This window comes from Planococcus citri, chromosome 3 (assembly GCF_950023065.1).
Source record: "Planococcus citri chromosome 3, ihPlaCitr1.1, whole genome shotgun sequence".
NCBI lineage: Eukaryota > Metazoa > Arthropoda > Insecta > Hemiptera > Pseudococcidae > Planococcus > Planococcus citri.
This window is the reverse complement of record NC_088679.1, coordinates 45,527,354-45,550,855: the sequence shown is the minus strand read 5'-3', so window position 1 is coordinate 45,550,855 and position 23,502 is coordinate 45,527,354. Positions and strand designations below refer to the sequence as shown.

Genomic DNA, 23,502 nt, shown 5'->3' with positions numbered 1-23,502 from the left:
TTCAAAAATTTGTCCAAAATTGAACAATTCATCAGGGTTGCTCAAATGTTGGTCATATAGCTCAAAATTAGAAGTTCGATTCACAATTCAGTATCACTGAAATACGTAGTCGTGAAAGAGTTCAATTTAATATTAGCCCGCAACCTTTGCACCAGATGTGTTAAGACAATATTATTAATGCCTCAGAATTCAGTTCAATGAGTAAATCCTATCGAACAAATTTCTTAGCGGAAGTATTCGACTTGACTGGCTGTAAAAGCTCAATCAATTGACGTGTCCGAAAACGTTCATTCTTTCTCGCCACCACAAAACGAACTTGCTATAGCTTAATTACTTACAACAATCGTTATATCGTTATAGCGAAAACAGACAGGACTTATTGAATGACCCTCGTTCATTTCAAATCCCTTCTAGGTCTTCTTCATGCATTCAGTTTGTTTTAATTTTTCGGATCTTCCCTTGCTTTTGATTTTTGTGGGCCATGGTACCTAATTGTATTCCTTATGAAAAACTGATTGCGAAGCTATTTGAGTATTAATTGACAATTCTTTTTTTGAGTTTTTGATTCCAAATCGAATTAGTACGATTTAAATTAATCATCAGAATTATGATAGGTGCATTGATATGAATGAGTTGTGTACAAGAAGGTACCTATAATGTTTTTTATTCGAGTAAATGTGCGCGAAAACCCCTAATCAATGTAGGTACGAGTACGTAGATATGTGCTGAATTCGTGATAAGTAAAAGTACCTACGTATAAAAAATGATTTTTTAAATTTTTAAATCACGTAATTTAATAGGTAGTTGATTTCTTGCGCAGCACCTATAATCTTATCTAAAATTTTTAATGTTTAGTCTGATGGAACATTTAGAGAACTTCTTGGAAAAAAACTGTTCTCGCGTTTTCATATTTTTATTCTTCGATAGGTACCTATCATTTTGATATGAAAGGAGCTTTTCAAAAATGTGTATTTTCGTGAAACAAGATATACTTCATTTAAAGCAAATTTTTCGTCTCAAATTCATTATGTAGCTATACGAAAATTAGGTCGTTTTTTTTTTGTCTTAAGAAGATCTCGACAATGGCTAAACTGATTTTGATTTTTTCAAAATTGTGCGAAGGGATATCATTTGAAAAATTCAAAATCATATCGAAATAAAAAGGAGTTTTCGAATTGAGAAATGCAGGGCAATAGCAAGACATCAGGATGCACCAGCAAAAACAGGACTAAATCAGGACTTGCAGAAAACATGATAAAATGTTATAAAAACGCTAATGAAGCACTACACAATTGATAAAGATTACCATATTGAACAAGTTTTCAAAAGTTTGAGATGTTCTGTTTCAATTTTTCAATTTCAATAAAATAGGCACAAAAAAGAAGTAGCGCTGATCTTATGGTGATAAAGAACTGCAGATTTAAAATTGTTACGGAATAAAAAATTGACCCAGTAAATAAATTGAAACTTCTCTACGCTACGCAGTTAGGAGCGAGAAAAAAAAACGAACGTAGGCTCAAAATAAAATGGTATTTCTCAGTTGAACTTTTTTTTCACCCCTAAATAAACGTAGTAGGTACCTGGCTAGACGCTTAGGTACTGCGGCGAGTGTTTCTCAATAACGTCGTCAAATAAGGATCCCTGGTGACGAACAAATTCCTTGAATTTTTCATTGTTCGTCTTGAGCAAAACGAACTCTTACTATGTTTAACGAGTTTTACGTCAAAATGAAAACATTTTACAAGCCGCAAGCATACTAAAACATTAACATATACTTGTCAGAGAACCTTCCGGTCACACGTTAATAACGGAGAAAACATTGTAAATAATTTACATGAAAATAAATTTTAGTCGACAGAAAATAGGATATTTTCATTGTTGCGCTGCAGTTTAATAATAAAATATGGAGTTTTTTCACTCTCTTTTTCGGCAGTTTCGTACGTAGACGTACAAGTACCGAACGACGACGAAGAGACGACGAAACATTCCTCCTCCAAAGTGTGACATTGTCTTAATAGGTTTCCTCTATGAATGAAACGTCCTCATTGCGAGAGTAAAATTAACGAAGTATTGTTAATTAACTCGAGTAAAATGAGCATTACTCACTCGTACAGATGGTTTGTATTTCTTGCCATGCATAAAACCTATTAACTATTTTGTCTTTTAATTTCACGATGCGTTCTGCGTTGTTCTTGTACCCCATATTTTTTTCTCAACACGTGGATGCAAACGCTTCTAATAAAAACAATTTGCAAGTTTGGAATAATTTTCACACGAGTAGAATATTCTGCAGTTGTTTACCTGCACGCTGTCAACAAACCAAAAAAAAAAATGTACCGTTATTTGTTTATTTTTTACGCAATGAAATGAAAGTGTACCGAGATGGAAATTTTGCGAGGTGAAATAAATTGGAGAAAAAATAACTGGAGCCTATCGAATTATCGCGTAGGGATGTTTTGGTCGTTTTAAATTAGTGAGAAATTGGTCGCGTGTCAGGGTTAATGCGCTTACGAAGTCATAAATGCCTTCTGAAGGTTATAGTATGTATATAGACACACGAAATGATACGTATACTGTGGCAAAAAGTCTACATACTATACTATGCTTGGCGTATGGTCGCCTGCGTTTTTATGTCGTACTAAAGTCTATCGCATAAAACGAAAGTTCGAAGGTTCAGAATTTGAGAGTTATTGCGCGTGTAGGATAGTAACATTTTTACGATTTTTCAAAAACTCCTCTTTGTTGCCGTCCACTTTATCAGCCTACGAAGGGGATAGATACACATGCGTATTGTTATAGTTAACCTTTTACCATATTTTCTGGCCAAGTTTTAACCTTTTTATAACTTCCGCCAAATTGATGATGACCATTCGTTGATGGAATTTTGTTCAGTCTGGCATGCGATTGAATTATAAAAAGTGACCGATTTTCGGTGGCGATTATATTCAAGTATTTTTAATGAAGACTAATGTACTTGGAAAATTTGTTTGGGAAAATTTATATCGGAATTTTTAGTTCTTTTGTTTATTGTTGTTGTGTGTGTGTATTTTTTGAGAACTTTATTTTACTGTTATTTTGTTTTCGTTCGTTTATTATCAATTTTGCAAGATTTTAAATCATTTTTATGATTTTTTTTCTTCAAAATTTTAAGTACTGGCATGAAATTTTGTAGTGTTTTAAAGTTTTAAGCAAAGGCAATTTAATTGAAAAGTGGAGTGGAAAAATGCAGAAAATTGAAAGAATTCTCATTATGATTATATTGCTTCCCCTTCCTGTTTTCATTTTATCATTCTTGATTTTCAAATGTGTTTCTTGGACCTTTCTCTTGCCCAAGAGACTATGCTGAATATCATTTATATACCATTTTCGGTCAACATTTTTTCGACGCTCCCATCGATGTTCCAGAGAAATAACTGCCAAAATTTTCTTCCTAACACTTCGGGAAGTGGGTAGAATGACCTTGAATTTTCACGCATTGACGTCAGGTTTCTTACGAAACAGTCAAACTTTATATACGAGTAGGTACCTTGGTAAGCTTTTCAGCAAATCTTTTTGAGGGGTTTCCAAGAAAATAGATCAGTGATTTTAAACAGTGATTAAAAATCTGTGAAATTGAAAATTGAACTTTCAGGCCAAAAAATCATCTTTTTTAGATGCCATCCTTTTTTCCATCTGTCCAGTAGATTCCAGAAAGTAAAATGTTTCTTTTTTCTTCCTCGAATTTTCTCGTAACATTACAAAAGTCGTCGATGTACGTAATTGGTAGTTTTTGTAGAGAACTGCTTCGTTGCAATGAGATACGTAATTTCAAGCCGTTATGAAGCCTTCAGCTTTATATTTTGGAGATTCTAGATTTTCATAGACAACTTTATTTTTTAAGTCTCTCCTGAAAGCTCCAGACCTGCTCAAAATGGTTTGAAACTGCTTCCAATCGATTCAGAGGGTCGAAAATACAGTACATATCGAATTTCAACCTTCTAGGTTCAATTTGATGAAATTTTGATTTTTTCGTTATTTTGGCTGATTTTTAAAAACTTACCAAAAATCGAAAAATGCATCTTAGCGCTTGAAATTTTGGATGGCAATGTGGTTTCTCATGCTTTTTCAGTTTAGATTCGTCTGGTTCGAAATTTTTTTGGCTAGTTGGGATGCTACCCTAAAACCACTTTTCAGACATGAAATGAAAAAAATCACTCAATTAGGTACCTTGTCGATTTTCTCTCTATGCTTGTTTTTAAACTTCAGACGTTTAAAGAATTACGAAACTTTTCAAAAATCGAAGCTTGGAAAAGTTTGTCATCAAAAATGTACAACGAATGATGTAGGTATAGGTAATAGGTATGTAGTACCTATCCCTAAATTTTTTGGATCCTTAAAAATGTTGAATAAAATTTTGTTGAGACTTGCCACCCCTTTCCATTCTGCTGTGAGGCACTCGAGATATAAAAATATCATTTTGCATACTCTCAAAATTTGAAACAGTCAATTTCACTGCTTAGCAGTCACGACATTTTGCCTTTTTAAAGCAGTAGTTTTTTTTTACTGCAAAACAGTGAAAAAAAACTACTGCTTTAAAAAGGCAAAATGTCGTGACTGCTAAGCAGTGAAATTGACTGTTTCAAATTTAGAGAGTAATTTTTTCTGCATTTTTGAGGTACCCTACCTACAAGTAAGCATATTTGTCATTTTGATTTCTGGGAAACTGAAATTCGAATAATTTATAAAATCGGTTGCCTTTCAGCTTTTAGATTTTTCACAAATATTTTACAATCTCGTTTTACTTGTTTTCGTTTCATCTTCAAAATTAAAAACAATGAAGCCCTCCCTCTCCTCTCAATTTTTTGTTGATTATTGAAGAACGTGAAAATGATATTTTGTAAATATTTATATAGCCAGTTGACAACTATTCATTTTCACATGGGAAATTTTCAAACAAGCTACTCATGATTTGATTATGTTTGGATGTCAGTGAAAATTGAAATCGTTAGATGCATACTACATAGATCTTCATCTATCTAAGTAAGAAAATAAATACACGTAGAGTTTCCACTCAACGTACATTTCTTACATGTTTGTGGATTCTTAAGTAAGTTAGTCGAATAGGTCAAATGGGAAGACTCGCTAGTCGTTACACTATCATGTAACGATAATTGAGCATCCTCAAACGATGTGCTCGCCTTATTTATGTGATCAGATAAACATTTACTTCACATGTGTATGTTACACTATACCTTTATCGTATTATTAATAATTTTACGACGTCCAGTAGAAAAATGTTTCCTCAATTTCATCCGTTTTCCTGCGCTTTAACAAAAAAAAAGTTGGCTATAAATCAACTAATTTTTCATTCGTTTTCGCTTCGGCCCGTAAAAGTTTAAATTTTGGTATTCGCGCCGTCGGTATGTTGCAGGTTTCCGCTATCGCCGCATTCAATATGTTGATTTCGACTTTCGAGCGTGTTACCCAACACGAGATCCTTCCTATTGAAAGTTTAATCTTTTAAATTCATCTCTCTCGTTTTCTGTTTACGATTTTCCTCCCTGCGTAGCGGCGCTTCAACCTTCGGCGTTCGTTCGCTTTTGTATCTACATTTTGTTTTTCCTTTTTTTCCTCGTTAAATGTTTGTTAAAGTGCGTTCCATTTTTATGGTTTTCGTTGATTCAACGTAAACAAATGGCAAGACTTTTTTCATTCGGCAAGTTTTTGTTATGTTTTGAAAATTGCTACAAATTAAAAGTCGATTTTGGTTGTTTCACTCGATGGAAAACTTTTGACCCAACACACTGGCTGTGTAACGTAACTTTTACATCGTTTTTATTGTTTTGTTTTGTTTCGTTTTTCGGTGTATTTTTTGATAAATTTGTTAACATTTGTGTTATGAGGTGCTTAGTTCGTATACTTACTGGAATTTATTGAAAAATATGTTGGAATAAATACTACCTAACCAATTTGTTTTTCCTCGATTTCGTTCTTCTTCTTTTTTTTGTTGAAGTATGAAGGAGCCATGAAGTAGCTCACTTATAAATTTCAGATTCCCAGTCAGAAAGTTGAGGGTTGTGGAGGGAGTTGAATCATCCAAAATATCTCAAGAATTGCATAAACGTCCGAAAAAAAATCGATGGTCACTTTGTTATTTTGGAGAGGTCATTTCATGGTTACTTAAACTTCAAACACGTTTCAAGGGCCAATTTTGATATCAATATGAAAAATGGACCCACATTTTTCAAAAAAAAAAAAAAATTATGGAAAAGTAGCTGAAATTCACGTTTTGAGAGCTATTTTTGACTTGAATATGATGTAATGCCCAAATTTAAAAAAAAAATGCACTTCCAGGTAGATAGGTACGGAGCTCTTTTGGATAATTCGACCCCCTGTAGGACCCTCAATTTTTATAAATTTCCAAGAGAATAGTAAAAGTTATGCGAAAAATTTACGTTTATGAAGAAAAATCATTTCCTGCGATGTCAATGACCTGTGGTTGTGGTATTCTGATGTGTTTTGTGTACGTCATTTTATGCAAACTATGACAATTTATTTTGCATTTTTTATAAATTATAAACATGTTTTTTGAATTTTTGTACGATTTAGTTAGTAATGTATGTACTTGTACCATACATACGTTGTACGTGCGTAGTGCGTACATATTACTCACTTTTTAACATCGTTGAACTGGAGGTAAATTATGAAGTTGCACGTAATATGTGTTTCGTCTGGTTACGAGATTATACAGAAAGTTAATTGAAGTATTTACTTTTGCCTCTCATATATAGGTAAAATGGTAAGATTGCTGAAATGCTGATAGGTAGGTTCTCCGGTGGATTGCTTATTTGCACTGTTTTCGTATGCTGACATCGTATTTACTGTAGTCGGTCCTTCATCAAAACGTATTGAACATTCGGCGTTGTTCTTGGTTTATTATTTTTCCTTCTTCGTTTGCCTTTCTTTGTTTATTTTCTGACATCGTTAAAAATTTCACCGCGCCACGCATTTTTTGACTGAAAAAGACAAAAAAGTGTTCATTGGTAACAATAACGAAGGAAATAACGCGACGCAATTCGTTACCAGTTACGCGTGAGAAATTTAGAAACGACGCTTTAAAAAGTTTCTTTTTTTTTTCTTCCTTCATAGCTGTCGGTTTATAGAAATCACTTTAATTTTGTCATTGTTTTAAAATTTCTTTAGCCTGGTTTTCGAATTAACACGCCATTGTTTGGCATACACAGTATGATGGGCGAAAAGCCTTTGATGAAATATCGCTTTGAGAGGTTTGAGAAACTCGCTGCCTTAATTAATGCGGAAGTTGCAAAGGCAATTGATGATTTTTTTACCGCCGTTTTTCAGATATTTCCGATGTAATTTTTTTAATGGTGTGAAAATCATTTGTTTTCAAGCTAAACGTTATTGTGTGGCATTAAACGCGAATACGTTGTATTTTTTTTTTTTTTTTTTTTTTTTTTGTCGAAAGATTTGATTATTGATGTTGTCTACAAGATGAATTTACTCTGCTTTGTACTTATATTAATCATGTAAATGGAATATGTAAAAATTTATCAGAAAAAGTTGTAATATTTTTTGCCACTTTTTGTACGATTGTTCGTATCTTGTGTATATCTATATTGTATGTATACCTGGCTATGAGAGAGTAAATCCAGTACCTAATCTGTATACCTCGAGACTCGAGAAACGAGAGAAATCCAATAAATGATAAATTCTTGCTATACCAATTGAACGAAATCGGATAGATGGAAGTGGAGGTGGTGGGACGACGACTTTGCTAGCGGAATCCGAATCGAATAAAAGATAAACAGGAACGCTTTTTCCTGTATGAGGGGTTTTAGCTGGAAAAAAATAGAGGTTAAAATAAACGAAGAAAAGCTACACCATTTTAGAGAGTGATTGGAGTCATGAATCATTTAACAGGCTGAGACTTTGGAATAAATGTTTATTTATAGAGAGCGCTTCAACTCAACAACGAATTTAGCATTAGGACTAGGTTAGTCGAGATCATTTATCAACAAACAGTTTTAGCGCCACCTTTCTTTCACGCTGTCTTTTTGTTTTTCTCGATGTGTGTGTTTTTTCTCGTTCTGGTTCTTATAAAAATGTCTTGTCAGAGCTTGTCAGCAGTGATAATAATTTAAAATTTCATATTTATCGTATCGTGCGAAATGAAATGGGAATTTTGGATTTACTCCGATTACTCGACTGAAAAACTGCGAAATTTGATTTTGCGAAACGTTTTCATGGTGCATTACGTAGATATTGAACTTTTTATTTGGGTATGGTTTTGACAGGCAGGTAGCCAGACGATTTAAATACTGACTGGGTTTATGAAATTTCGACTGGAAAGGCAAAAAATTCTCGAGAATGAGAATTTTCTAACACGAAGGGTGAATTTGGTCTCCTAAATGTAATTCAAGTATTGAGTTTTTAAATAAAAAAAAAAAAAAAAAAACAGCTCAGCTTGATTCTTTTGGACCACAAAACAAATTTGAGGAGCATTCAAAAATATGTACACCATTATGTAAAATTTCAGGTTCGAAATTTCATGTTCTGTCTTTGAAAATTTTTTGAGGTTTCAGATTTGGTCCATATCTCGTAGAATTTTTTGCTCTTTGATGCGATGAAAATGTATTCCCAAAATGAAAATGATAGTACATACATGGTATAATTAGTTTTAGTAGACTTTTTGATTAAATGTTTTCTATACATTCAATGTCGTTAGGTATCTATGTGATTTGAAAAGTGCCAAAATTTATTATTATTCCAGAAATAACTAGTTTTTTCCCCCAATTGCTTTAGAATCTACAGTCGAAGCACAGACAAATAAATAATGAAATAATACTTTTAATATGTTAGCTTTTTGGAGAAGAACAAAAAATATAGGTGGTATTTTTGGTGATTGATGTACCAGTTAAGTAACTATGTAGTTACATTTTGATTTGTTTACACCATCAGACTGAAAATTTTCAAGGTTTTTGTCAACTTATATAGTTACCTACAATAATATATATTGCAGTACCTTCTCATTTACCTACTCATGATGAAATGAGTAGGTGAATATAGATTTGTATTCAGCATGTTCTATGGGGCATATACAATTTGGGCACATTCTCACTCCTGGCATACAAACTGGGCACACTGCTAGAAATCGCCCTCTAATGACACATACAAATTGGGCACATACAAACTGGGCACACCAGAAAAAAAAGAACGAAAAGAGCACATACAAACGGATGGGCACACAGGAAAGAATGAACCTCGCATTTAAAACTTTTATTTAAAAACTTGAATGTAAAAAATTTGTCACACCTAACCTGCGCATAAATACGCAAGTAGGTACCTAGTTTAGGTACAGTACTCTAATACGGATAATAGGGATGGATGTAAGTTTAATTTTATGTACCTAACAAGGGAGGTGCCCCAGGTGACATTCACCGATTTCAAAGATTCTTGCACCATTAGATAGAGGACATCAAATTTAGCCTAACCACAATTAATTTTCAGGTGCTGAAGTTGATATTACGATTTTTGAGAGCGATTTTTCGATTTTTCACATCTCGTAAGTATAAATCCGAGTAGCAATTTTGAAAAATTGATCAAAAATAGCCGGCGCAGGTCGCATATCGAAAACTTCCATATTATTTGGGAATTTTAATACATATGATGACACTAACCCACAGTGAAATTTGTTGCTGCTGAAGTTGATATTTTGGCCGTGCAGGGCGATTTTTCGATTTTCACATTGCATATTTTGAAATAAAAATTGGTCAAAAAATATCAACTTCAGCAGCTGAAAATTTCACCACGGGCTAGTCTCTTGATATGTATTAAAATGCCCAAATAATACGAGAGGATTTGGTATGCGACCTGGGCCGACGATTTCTGGGCAATTTTTCAAAATTGCCACGTGAAAATCGAAAAATCCCCTGGGATTACTGAAATATCTACTTCAGCAGCTGAAAATTTGGGGTTAGGCTATGTCCGATGTCCTCTATTCAATGGTGCAAAAATCGTTGAAATCGGTAAATGTCACCAGGGGCACCTTCCTTGTAAGTATTGTAAGTACATGAATTAGCAGAGTAGGTACTAGGTACCTACTTTGTTGATGAGTACCTACATATGTACAATTGTACATCTTGGATGAAATCTATTGAGAACATATGTGTGGATACATGTCATTGTCCTATCTATTTTACCTATTTGATTATTTTCTAGTGTGTCGAAATAGTATGGCTTCTTTTCGATTTCATTCATTTTTTCTAATGTGCCCAATTTGTATGTGTTCCTTTCGATTTCGTTCGCTCATTCTAATGTGCCCAATTTGTATGTGTTCCTTTCGTTCTTTTTTTCTTACGTGCCCAGTTTGTATGTGTCATTACTGACCCCCTGGTGTGCTTGCTTATCTTGTGCCCAAATTGTATATGCCCGTTCTATGTACATCCAGTGTGTATTCAACTGCTCCCTGTGGTTTTATTCAGTCATATTATATTGAAGTTATTCAATAGATTTGAGGGGGAAAACCATTGGTTATTTTTACACTGAATACGGATGAATACATATAACCTACTTTATCAGGCATAAAAGAAAAAAGCACCACGTCTCAAAAATGAATAAGCAACAAATCCATTTTATTGAAAAAAATTTAACGTCAAATATTTTTTTGTAGCTGCTGTAAAACTAAATAAAAAGACCCACTCACTGAGGAAGTAGGAGTAGGCCATTTTTCAAATACGAAGGAAAAACGTTATTTTTATCATAGGTAGGTAGGTAGGTAGGTACCAGCAGTATCCGTATCGAGCATAAAAGTAAAATGTTGATGAGCTTAATTCACCGACGCGACGCGACAATTTGATTTCAAAGAAGTCTGATAATTTTATCCGACGAAAGAAAAAAAAAACTTTTTTTTTGTTGCGTGCTGAATCGTGATTAAGTCTTTTGAATACTGAAAATGAGCCTCATTTTACCTCGAAGTGCTGTATTGAGACCCCCAAATTGTAAAAATAATTGTGTTACGGAGGTATTCGGTGAAACATTTTGCTGCATCTGCATGTCTTATTATCCTGTTGACAGTCTTTTGAACAAAAAGTTAATCAGTTGTAATTAGCATGATTTTTGTTGGAGAACGGAGAACTCCAGACTATTACGATCCAGCAACTTGTTGCAGGGGAAGAGTGACAAGATTAGGGCATTTCTGGTACATTTATGAACACTGCAGTCAACATAATTATGTACATATTAGGATATACCTACTTAATTATTGTGCTCAAATGTAAAGAGCTGATTTTGTTTGAGAATATGTTTTTTGCCTTTGCTAAGTTGGTATTTTGTGCCTGACTAATGTGTATTTTTTTACTTTATTTGTTCACAGGTAATTGTCATTCTGATATGAACGTAGCTTAATTTCGTAAAATCTATATGAAGACTCAGGTAAAAGTCTGGTCCATTATATCTATTTAATAGGTATTTAATTAAGCAAACGAGTTGACTGTGTGAAAGATACTTACTTGATCATTTTCATTTTGGTGTGTGTATGAGTGTTAGTACTTGACTTACCTACGTAGCTATTCCTGTAAAAAGTATCTTAATGCGCTTCTTTACCTATTTATTTTCAAAACCCATCTACCCTCATTTAACATGGAATATAATGATTTGAAAGAGGATGAGAAGAAAAAGAAGAGTTGACATTGATTTTTACCTTGTTTCTTTGCATTTAAGACTGAGCATAGAGAGAAAAATCTTGAAACGGTTGTGTCTCTTTGAGTTAATAACTCGCGTAATTTGCTTTCCTTACAGAGTTCCCTTTTATGTTTACTCGTAGGTAGGTAGGTATATAATTTTGTAATGCATACTCGTAGGTATTAATGTCGAGTTGCTTTTGATTTTTTTCACTCATTATAATCGTCATTGTAGACATAATACGACATAATCACTTCGTTATAGTACTTAATCGTATTAAAAATCTAGAAGCAGTAGCTATATGTACTTTCAACTTGACAAGTATCTAACGAACTTCGCGACGTGTTCTTTTGACTCGGTGCGACATTTTGTTTTCGCAGATAAAAATTTGTTCAACTACAAAAAAATTAAGGTTATTATTTCTCTTCTTGAAAAAGAATTTATTTGTTTTCAACCGTTGAAATAAAGATACCGTATACGAAAAAAAAATGTCGGTACAATGAAAATTCGTCTTACAGTGCGTATATCTACAATGCGTCATCCGAGAATAGGTACCTAAAAAGTTTGTATGAAAATATAAATACTACTGGATATTACACGTATAGGTATATATATACCTATTTGTAACAGGAGAAAGCTCGCTCGGTTTCTGCTTTCAACATTAATTTGCCTCAATATTAAACATTTTGTTGATAAATTCGATTATAACTTTTGTTCGCAACATTTTTTTTTACCTTCGCCGTCGCTATTTTTATCGCATCACTCGAAGGGAAATTTCTTCTTTTATTCGTTCAAAGACACAAAGTGTTGAAAATTAGCACCGTTTCAGTAAATTTGAATCTCCTCCGATGAAATTTTTCGATTTTTGAACACGTGAAGAAGAAAAGCAAGCGAAACATTGTCATTAAACTTGCTACTACCCTAATGGAAACGCATATAATGAAATGTCGTTTTCGATTTACCTTCTTAGCTTTACCTATAGTATAGGACGTATATGTTGAAGTTTTCGAGATCTCGGGGTGGAATGGCGTGTATTATTTCGCTATCTAAGTATCGGTGGCCTTCGGGAATTACTACCTGGAGACGCAGCGCGCATTTTTGTTTTTTAAAGCTTCGATGTTGCTTGTAGGCTTAATGCGATTGGATGTTGGCATGTTGAATGCACAGACGTGACTTAAATACGGCCGCAAATCGATATCAACCAACAAATTGACCTAGATATTGAGTGGAATGGTGAAAACGAATATTTTACTGTTGAATATGTGTTTTGCCAGGCTACGTGTGTTCGTATTGGTGAATCTTACATTGCGTTTACTCGGTTCAACCGACATTTGACATTTTTTTTTTCATGATACATTGGTTATGTAGGATTGGAAAAATGGTACATTGACTTTGCCCACTCTACCGATATCAGTATTTTATTCTGATGTATTCGTGACTGCAATACGCAATTTTAAGATTACTGGCATCATTTTTTTCAACTTTTTGGTGAAGTTCTGCGTATCTAGCTGCACTAAGTATATAGGTATAAAGAATTTGCGAGAGAGAAAGAGGTCAAAACTAAGAACAAATTCACAACATTTTGGCAAAAATTGATCAGCAGATATGTGACCATTTTTTACTAGTAAAAATTATATTTTTGGCACTTCTGATTCACTTAGATAGTATACTTACTTTCCAAAGGAGCTAGAATTTCATACGAAAAAAATTACATTATAATCTTTATACGTCAGCGAATTCAAAAGAAAAGAAATGCGTAGAGAAAAATGTTTTTATGAATATCAATTTGCTATCGACTCGGTTAAAAAAAATACATATATTTTTCGCTCTATACAATAAGTTACCTAATATCTATAGACGGAAATGCACAGTGTATAATGTAGTTATGTAGTTACTTACCTACCTACATTACCTATTCGTGAATTTCATAAAATATATACGAAGCAAGTAAGAGTATCTTAAGAAGTAAATCGGAGGGTAAAAGCATGAACCTGAGAGGCAGCCTCGGTAACATTATTTGAAACAGTGCAGTATATAATACGCCAGTCTTTTATACGTATAATTATTTCTTCAACTTGGCTACTTGGTTAAAAACATGCAGCGAATACCTACCACATTAATATCGCACAACTCGACGCATCTCCAAAGTCTCTAAACACAATTGCAAAAGTTGAAAAAAAATTCTTTGCTCGAAGTTCTAAACCCTTTCTTTTTTGCTTAACAAATAGAGCGGCGCGATAAAAATGGAAAGTATTCCTATTTCATTTGCTTTCGTGTCAGCAGCATAAATTTGTCCCTTCAGGGAGACATTTTCAAGACGCTATTTTAATTTCTTATGCAACGCGTCGACAGCCGGGAAAAAATATAATAATAAAACGCATTCGGGTAAGTTTTTCTGCATTTACTCGTGTGACACTCCTTGGAGGCACCCGGCATGTTTTTCGAATATTGCGACTTTTTCTTTTACCAGAATTTCTCTCTCCGCCAGACTTAACGGCGCGTACTTTTTTTTTCTCCTTCGCATCGAATAATATAACCATAGAATAGAAGAGCTTACAGCGAAAAGTGGTTCGAAAGTTTTTCCCGCTACGTGTCTACGAAAATTGAAAAATTTCGTCCTCTGTGGGATATTAATGCAAATGTCTTGAAAACACATGCTGCGCACAATAGTAAAACTATACACGGACTACGGGTCAGTCTATATTCCATTTCTCACCGTTTGTTCGTTCGTTTCATCGAGAAAATAGTGTATAAGTTATTATAGGTGAACCACTTTCCAACTCTATATACTACTTATCCAGCTGATTCGATAACTTTATATTGTTTTGTGGGGGAAAAAATGACCCCGAATGAACTAAAAGTCAATTTTTTTCGCTGTGTTGGCTCAAGCTGGCGATGATTATTTCAATTGCATATCGTTTTGTGGTGTACTCGTATTTCCTTCAGTTTCCAACAGCACGTGTAGTTTTTATAATTTCTTTGAAAATTTGTTGGTGGGTCCTACTTTTGGGGTTTTGAACTTCTACCTATTATTTTAGCTTTTTGATGCGTTATTTTTGCGAGAAAAAAATGAACACGATTTTTTCAGAAAATTTTACTTGGCCGTGAGACAGTTTGGTCTTGTTTACCTCTCCAACCCTGGCTGTTCAAACACAAGCTTTTGCCCCGTGTGAAAAGAAATCTTGAAAAATACAGATTGGCCCTTTTAACGAAACACCGTCGATGTGTGTTCTGGAGGAGCAATTATTATTCTTCGTTGGAGATTTTGAAGGAATTTTTCGTATCTCATTTTGTTTCGATTTGTGGAGAATCCCTCCCTCAATTGAAATTCCCCAAATCAATGGATAGCGTTGTCAAGGGAGGAAACGATTTTGGATTAAAATTTGATATAAAACATTCAAAAAATAAGTGTTTTTCACAAGAGCTCAAAAATTTTCAAAAATGTTTTCCAAAAGTTGTGGTTTTTACTCATCATAAGGAAACTTCCAGGTTACTCAGTGTCAGTCATCAGTTTCACTCATTTTCCCACAAAGGTACTTCCGGAAATAAATTTCAGCAACCCGAACGATAATTGGGAATCCTAATGGATTTTGAATTCTATAGAAAATACATACTTACTATTTTTGAAGGCCCAAATTTTTAATGAATATGTCTTTTCAAAATGACAAGAGATGGAATTTTTTCTCTTTCGTTTTGAAATTGTTCTTCAAAACACGTTCATAATAACTTGGGTGAAAGATTTTTGGACTTTCAGCTGTCCCATTGAATATTTTCTGTATTTTAGGATACCTACGTTTTTTTTTTTTTTTTTTTTTTTTTTTTTGAGATCCAAAATTACATATTTTGTTACTCATGTCTAAAGAACTCCAAAGTGTGTGGTATTTGGAATATGGCTTTTAAAATAAAACACCCCCAGAGTTGTAGCAGTTCAATCGCACATTGAAAAAATTTGGGCTCAAAGTTGTCTTTGAAAAGGCGATTGTATTTAGAATATGACCTACCTACAAATTAGAAATTTTGGGATAATTTTCAAAAAAATTGAGTTCAAAATACAATTTTTCTCACTCATATCAAAAGAGGCCCTAAAAAAGCGATGTTAAAATATGAAAAATGTTCAAAGTAAAAAGATTTCCAGAGTTGTAGTTTCCCAATCGCTTATTTCGAGATTTTGGAAAATTTTTCGGTAAAAAATATTTTGAGCTTCAGAAATTCATTTTTTTTTTACTCAAAGAAAGTACGTATTTTTCCTGTTTATGTCGAAATTGGGCTTCTATATGTAGTTGTAATTTGAATGTGACCAAAAATGTGTTTTTTGAGGCAATAGCTCGTCATTTTATTTTTTCATCAGTTCATGCGTTTTTTGAACAATTTTGGAAAATTTAAAATTTCCGTGGAATCTTTAATTTTTTTTCACGTTGCTGATTTTTTTTTCAGAGCTAGGTACTCTTAACAATTTCAACGTTCTATGCTTTCGCAAAAAATTGAGAAAAGTTTCATTGGCGGAAAATCCTGTCAGATATCTTGCTACGCTACAAAGGAGTGTATATTTTGAGGGGCTGAATGAGACGTTTTTCAATTTTTAGGATGATTTTTTGAAGTTCAATGAGGGGGGCGGTTATTTTCACGTTCACTCTGGTCTGAAATGAATAATACTTTCATGAAAATAAACGTTTTTATGGGTAGAAAGTAAAGTTTTCATGCATATCGTGAGAAAATACACAACTTTTTACCCACACGAATGCATTTTTTGTCTGATTGACTTTTCCATTAATTGAAAACGATTACATTTACTCGGAAGAAATAAACAGAGTAGGATATCTCGTTGATATTAGTTTCAAAAAATTTCAATTCCGTTTATTTTATTATTTTCAATTTAACTGATTGAAATTTATATGTGTACGAAATTCATTCGTCCCATATGTAAACGTAATTCCTCGCATGTGAACGAAATTGAAATTAACCCTGATCAACCAGCAGCATTTGATTGAAAGTGAAATATTTAAAGAGATAATTTTTGACATTCCACTCGGAATTATTACATAATGACTCACGGATAGGTTTATCAAGAGGCTTTAATTTTCTTTGGTTGAATGATTAACCATCGACGTACCTAATCGTATGAAATTAATTTCTCAGTAATATTCATCATTGCTTGCTTAATGCTTCGTTAACGCAGTTTTAATTTGATTAATTATTTCACTTTTAAATGTATTTCCATTGCGTCGAATCCTAGATATATACCTTTGTCCTTTACCTTCCTATATGTACGTATTGCATCAATTTTATTTTTAATTTTATAGCATTTTAAGGTTGAAATTTTTAATCTGAAGTTAGCCTAGGTGTGATGAGTTTTGAAGCGAGCTTTTCTGAACCTTGAAAAATAAGTATGATCGTAATTTTGTGGCTGTGGTTATAAGCGTTGTTTTTTATAGCTATGGATGAATTTTTTCTTGCATCATGCTTTACCTATACCCATACTGCTAAAGTATCTAATGCTAAAAAAAAACCACACACTCGACTTCGTAGAGCTTAGTTTTCATGCAGTAAAAAAGCTATATTCTTACTTAAAATGGATTGATATATGAACGTATAGTATCTCTATTTACGCATGAACTTGAGAAAGACCAACTACCAAGTAGTTACATTATAAGCTCGCGAGCTAAGCCATATATGTGTTTTCGATACTTGACGACAGTCTTACTTTTTTGTACAACTTCCTTTATGTACAGCTTATATGAAGTAGATTTATATGCAATAAATCTATCATTGCGTTTGGAAAAGAAAAACGTAGAAAAAAAATTGGAAATACTGAAAGGGAAAGTGTATTAAATAAAATAATAGACTGAAAGTGGATTGAACGTAATTCTCACTGCTGTATCTGCGCTTACAATCGAGCGAGTAAATTTTCATCTACAAGTACATAAGTACATACATACTATATTGTCTAACGAGATAGTTTCAATTTAAATACAAGTTGCAAGTTGTACATGAATGGTTTTTTCGAAAGCCGAGTCGTATAAAAATTCACCAAAACGCACGAACGAATTTCTTCGTATTTAACAATCCCATCGTTCAAACGACTTTTTCCACTTTATATTGGAAATTTTCCTCTTTTCTTTTTTGCATTATTTCAGCAGCAAATTTATAGAGTCAGAGTCGTATTCGAGGTTTTCTCTAGGTTGTACGAGTTTGTCAGAATATATTTTTAAAAACGTCAGCCTAACGAATTGCCGAGGTTATATGAAACTTTTTACTTGCCTCGTATTTTTAATACGACCCGAGTCTTTTTACTTTCGTCATTTTTCTCACTCATTGCTGTAATTTTTCGCCATGCCCCGGATCGAGTATGTGTGTTTGTTTTTTGAATAATTTTTCTAACGCGAAACTGACAGTGATATAAATAACGTAGCTACCTTCCATTTTTGGAAAATATATTCGTATAAATAGATTAAGTATTGGGGTTTTATTCGTTATTCGTTTCGATATTCATTTTGATACCTGGCAATGGTCAAAAATTCGTTTTGTATAAAATGACGAATTAAATCGGATGATAATTTATTTACTTTATACAAAAGTTTTATGACTATACGAGTAGATGTAGTTTATAAGTATTACAATGTAAGTAGGTAAATATAATACCTTTGAAAAAAAAAACGGATTAACGTATAAAAGAATAAATGAAATCAAATCGAATTCAAAAAAAAAAAATAATGCTCGCTTTTATTTTTCCATTTTTTCCTACGTTTGAAATTTAATAATGGTTTTATTGCTTCAAAAATGGGTAAATAGTTTCCGAAACTAAAAAATAAGAAAAGTTTTCCTCCTACTTTTCTTTTTGTTCAATTTTTTTCCTTTTTGAGTGGAACTTTTTCGATTATTATACTCGGTTGAAGTGATAGGTGGGAAAACCATGAACGCGAATCAACTACAAACATTTCTAATTAAAGATATAAAACTTTTTCTGGTTTTATGTTCGGTCGAAAGTACGAGTAAAGATGTAATTGAAATTAAAATATAAAATATAGGTAGTTTGGTGTAGAGATAGACTCGAGTCTTTATGTGTTCGAGCATTTTTATACGATGCAGTTACCTACTTAGTTATGATCAAATGGGTAGCAAGTTTTAATTGAAGCAAGTTTATTAGAAATATCTTTGTAGAATTGATGTACTCGTATCTAGGTACGTACCTATACATGTTTTGATTGATTTTGAGATGCTTACCTATGTATGTACCTGATGATTTTTGACCATGCGTTAGATTAGTTATCTGAGAGTTTCTATGGGAAGTTTTTGAGAACGAGAATGTACTACGTGCCTGAAGTTTTATCTTTTTTCCTTTTATTAGACATTTGAAGATGTTTTAGAATCAGTTACATCATGTTGGTTTGATTCTGCTAAAGCACCATCCTCACGTTTTGAATTATCAATTTGAATATTTCCGAAAATTTTCCTGATCAATCTTACAAGTTTAGAGGAAAAGATCTCATTTATAAGTGAAAGGAATTTTCAGTGGTGATTTTTGAATTACCTAAGTATTCAAATTCTGTATCGATTTATGTTGATACGATTTTGAAATAACTGCAATTTTGATACAGTTCAAAAATACTGGATTTTTAAGAGGCTCTTTTTGGTCAAAGAAAGTAAGCTCATTCGAGTATATTGGGCTATTATTCGTATAAAAATTAAGAAAATTTTCACGAAATTGTGATTATATCCTGTGTCATATTATGAGATGCATAAAAGATACATAGATGCTTTTAGGAGACATAATTTGAAATCGATTAACTAGGTATGCGTTTTTCCACCCACGAAAACTCATATCTAGAAGGGTCAAGAAAGACTATTTCGTATCGAGCGTGTAAACTTTGTGCTCAAACATTTGTAATTGTGTTAATTAGAAAAAGCCCTTACCGCGAACGAATAAAAATAATTAACAATAATGGCGTCATTTAACGCAATTAAATCTACGTTAGAGTAATTAACGCAACGTTTCCGGTTTAATGCAGGGTAGTCGTCGGCTATCCAATATGTTCCTAAGTATGTTATTAATTTTAATACCATTTACTCGTCGTTGGTCGTCGCAATGTGCAATACAGCATCACATAGCACATACCTACTGTGTCCAAATCTAAGGTGTAAATCTGGCTCGTACAATAAATTTCACAAGGAATGAAGAACTCGACGTTAATTCGGAAGTAATGTCACAATCAAAGGTTCTTTTAATATCACAAAGTGAAAAAATAAAATACCTACCTAAAATAAAAGTAGCGTAGCATTTTTGTTACCCATTATCAAAAGAGTTATGGTACGTTGATGCAGGAAAAAAAACGTGGGTGTTTTCACGAAGACTTTTTTTCAAACGTAAATTTTGCATGAAATTTTTCATTCGAACGAGTTTTTGTTACACATACCTACTTACGAGTAAAAATAGCGTAGGTTGGTGAAGGTATTTGTACCTGTTTGAGAGAAACGGAGGGCTGAGGATAAAAAGGATTCACTTCTATTGTGTTTGAACGATTCGAGTGAAATAAAAAAACGCTTTTTAATGAAAATATGACCTATTAATCCGACAGTTAGTTGTTTCACCGATGGTAATTTTCGTCAGCTGTGTATTATTTTGACTAAACGTCTCTCTGCTGCAATACTCGTACACCCTTTGAATGAATTTTTCATTGCTACGAATTCGTAGTTCGATTATAACGAAAGAGCACGTGGTATTATACGAACGAATTTCGTATTCTGTTTGAATAAGTTAATGGAAGTTTTCGAGTCTTTTTTGCTCTTGCTCACAATCACGACGACATTTTGATGAAAAAAAAACACTCTTAAATTATCAAAAATTTATTCGATTGGTTAAGTACTTTTGAAGCACTTATACTTACCTACATACAATATGTCGTTAAGTATATCTTGTGGTGAGGAATAAACTTCTGCAAGTAACCTGTTTTCATCATCAAAATTCAACTCATCTCTGAAACGATGCGATGTGATCTAATCATTTTTCCTGTAGTTTGTTTGAGACAGCTTTTTGCACGGTATTATGTCATCTTGTGATTGCAATTACCCATCATCCTGCTCGCGAACGCTATAACGGACGTCCTTGTCATATAAACCACTTCATTTCTACTTTGGTTTTATCAACTTTCTTCGTGCAAGCCATTTGTGCTGTATCGTTTAACCGTTACACATCAAATCGCATCAAATGTAATTAAAAACATTCTATGTGTAAACGAATGGCGACGTTGCAATAAGTATAATGAAATGGAAAAATTTAGCTTCAATGTGTAAGTGCCTAGGTATGATTTCCTGCGGTAACCTTGTCAAATTTTAATCATAGGTGTAGCTTAATCTTCAATTGTCGATAAAGCTGCATAGGTTAAGTGAGAGATTGCTCTTCACTGTAATTTAGATAATCATACTTCGAAGGTAGAGAGATACAGGTACCCATTGTCGTTCGGTAATGCCTTTCGTATCTTATATGTATGACTCTTCAAAATCTATCATATTGATACTTATTTCATTCGCACTTCATCGGGTCGCTTATCAGCTAATATTGTACAATTCATGTGTGGCTAATTTGTCAACTTTTTGAATGGCATGTCACGCTTTTTTAATACTCTTCACGAACCTATTTCAAAATTAGTCTCCCAACCAACGGAAAATTTTTTTGAACAAAACTAAGCTAAATCGTAAGAGTAGGTATTCATAAATAAATTATCAGCCAAAACTTTGACTGATTGTCAGATTTCAAGTATGACACTTTTCTGAAAATATGAAATTTCTGAAATATGGCTGGAGGCTCCAGATCGGCTTAAAACCATCAACTCAGCATTTTAAAAGTAGGGCACCTATATAAAAGAAATTTCCAGAACTATCCAAAACGGGTTGAACCCGCTTCTAATCGATTTGGGAGCTCAAAACAGTCATATCAAATTTCAGCTTTTCAAGTCAATTCGGTAAAATATTGATTTTTTTGGTTAGCAATTTTTTTTTTAATTCACTAAAAATTAAAAAATTTATTTCAGCACCTGAAATTTTAGCTGGTCGTGTATTTCATTTTTTGGATACTCTCTCGATTTAGATTTGTCCAATGTACAGTTCAAAAATTATTCTGCTCTTTGGGATAGGTACCTTCCTGAGTAAAGTATAATTTTTAGTATTTTTGTTACTTTTTTGGGACGTAAAATTGTCTGAAATTCTGTTCGAAATTTGAAAATCTGACAAAATAAACCATCTATGTATATTATTACATAGGTATGGTACATATAATGATATTAAAATGTTTGATAGATTTCAAAATTGTCTTGAAACTAATGCAATAGTGCCCGAGACAATCGTCAAGAAATTCATTGGCTATGATCGAGATACTCAAAAGCAAAACAATAATCTCTAATTTTATACAACTTCCTGAATAATTTTTCATACATTTGGTTAAATTTTGAAAATACATATCTGAAAAAAATCAAAATTCTGCTGAAAACTTCAAATTAACAGTAAAACAAATCAATTTTTGATGAAAAATTTCTAATTGGAAACATTTCCAAGTATGCATCACCAAAAATTGAAAAATAAATATTTTGAGCTACCGAAAATTTCACTTAGGGGAGGGGGGATTGGAAGTAGTTTGTTATCTAACACTGAAACTTTGAGAATTGCATTTTAGAAGAATTTAGTGTTTGCTTTCTACATTTCATGTGGAAATGTCATTTCTATTAAATTATTTCAAAAAGTGTAAATTTCTCGAATTTCTATCATGAAATGTGTTTTTTTTGTCTACTACCTTACTTTCTGAAAGAAAAAAAGCTTTCAACAAAAAAAGAAGAAAGAATAAAGAAAATAAAAATAGAAAACGAATCGTTGCAGTGGTAACAATTTTCTCAAATTGTCTTCATCTATACGTGGATAGGTCTATGTAGTAGGTAGGTAGGTATATTGTGTATCATTTAGCACGTACTAAACGTGCAGTGTTTCCGGCGAACGGAATACGGTTCATCAAAATGACGACCATTTTTAGTGTTGGTCGATTATCCCTCGTTTCCTGTTCATTTAACGTACAATCATTGGAAAATTTTAGCGAAAAAGTACATCTCTGTCTGCGCACTGATGTTCCTAATATCTAATATCTAATAAATACACAATACATACAGCACACAAACGTGATAGATGATTTATCGTTAGGCCTGTACAAAATTTTCATGTAAAAATTCTTGGCTATATTACGTACCGCATAATTTATTAATTTGATGAAATGATTCGTGGCAAATTTTCTGTTCACTTGAGTATATACTTATTATTCTAAGCGGACAAGCATAACCGAATGGGTAAAACTATAATAGCCTGTAATGATGTTGCATAATTCGTAATTAATATTAATAGACAGACGTTAATGAAATGTAACTTTTTTCAATTATTGATATTTTTTTTATGTACTAGAACCAGTGCGGGGTACTATTAATTGTTAACAAATTAATTAATTGCATTGTGACAATTTAAATTCTCGATAAATTGTAGTGAAGAGGTAGGCATGCATGTTATTCTAATCAGTAACAAATAATTCAACATTCAACTGCCTCGTTCTCGAGAGTAATTGCGGTAAATCACAGAGTACCGGAAATTGTCTGCGATTGCAAATAACGCGGACAATTTTCATGTCGTTATCAGTTTTTTTTTTTCGCCAGAGATTTTAAATTTGAAATGTCTTGGCGTTAGTTGTATAGTATTCGCTGCGAAGAATAACGATTTTAAAATTATTAAATTATTAGTGAATTTTCACGATCGTTAAAATTAATAAAGCAAGACTGCATTATTCGAATTATACCAATT

At 32.9% G+C, this 23,502-nt stretch overlaps 1 protein-coding gene across 2 annotated transcripts in view; it reads left to right on the top strand.

The window, feature by feature from the left end:
• The window catches only part of LOC135840690 (Krueppel-like factor luna), a 202,136-nt gene that overhangs the window by 75,494 nt on the left and 103,140 nt on the right, over positions 1–23,502 (top strand). Inside the window, exon 1 of one of the 2 annotated variants that reach the window (XM_065357335.1) lies at positions 11,404–11,430. The exons of the other annotated variant lie outside the window; for it this stretch is intronic. Within the exon in view, the coding sequence (XP_065213407.1) occupies positions 11,419–11,430 (12 nt within the window). The 5' untranslated portion in view covers positions 11,404–11,418. Of the gene's footprint in view, positions 1–11,403; positions 11,431–23,502 lie in introns of those variants that run through there. 2 annotated transcript variants of the gene reach the window in all.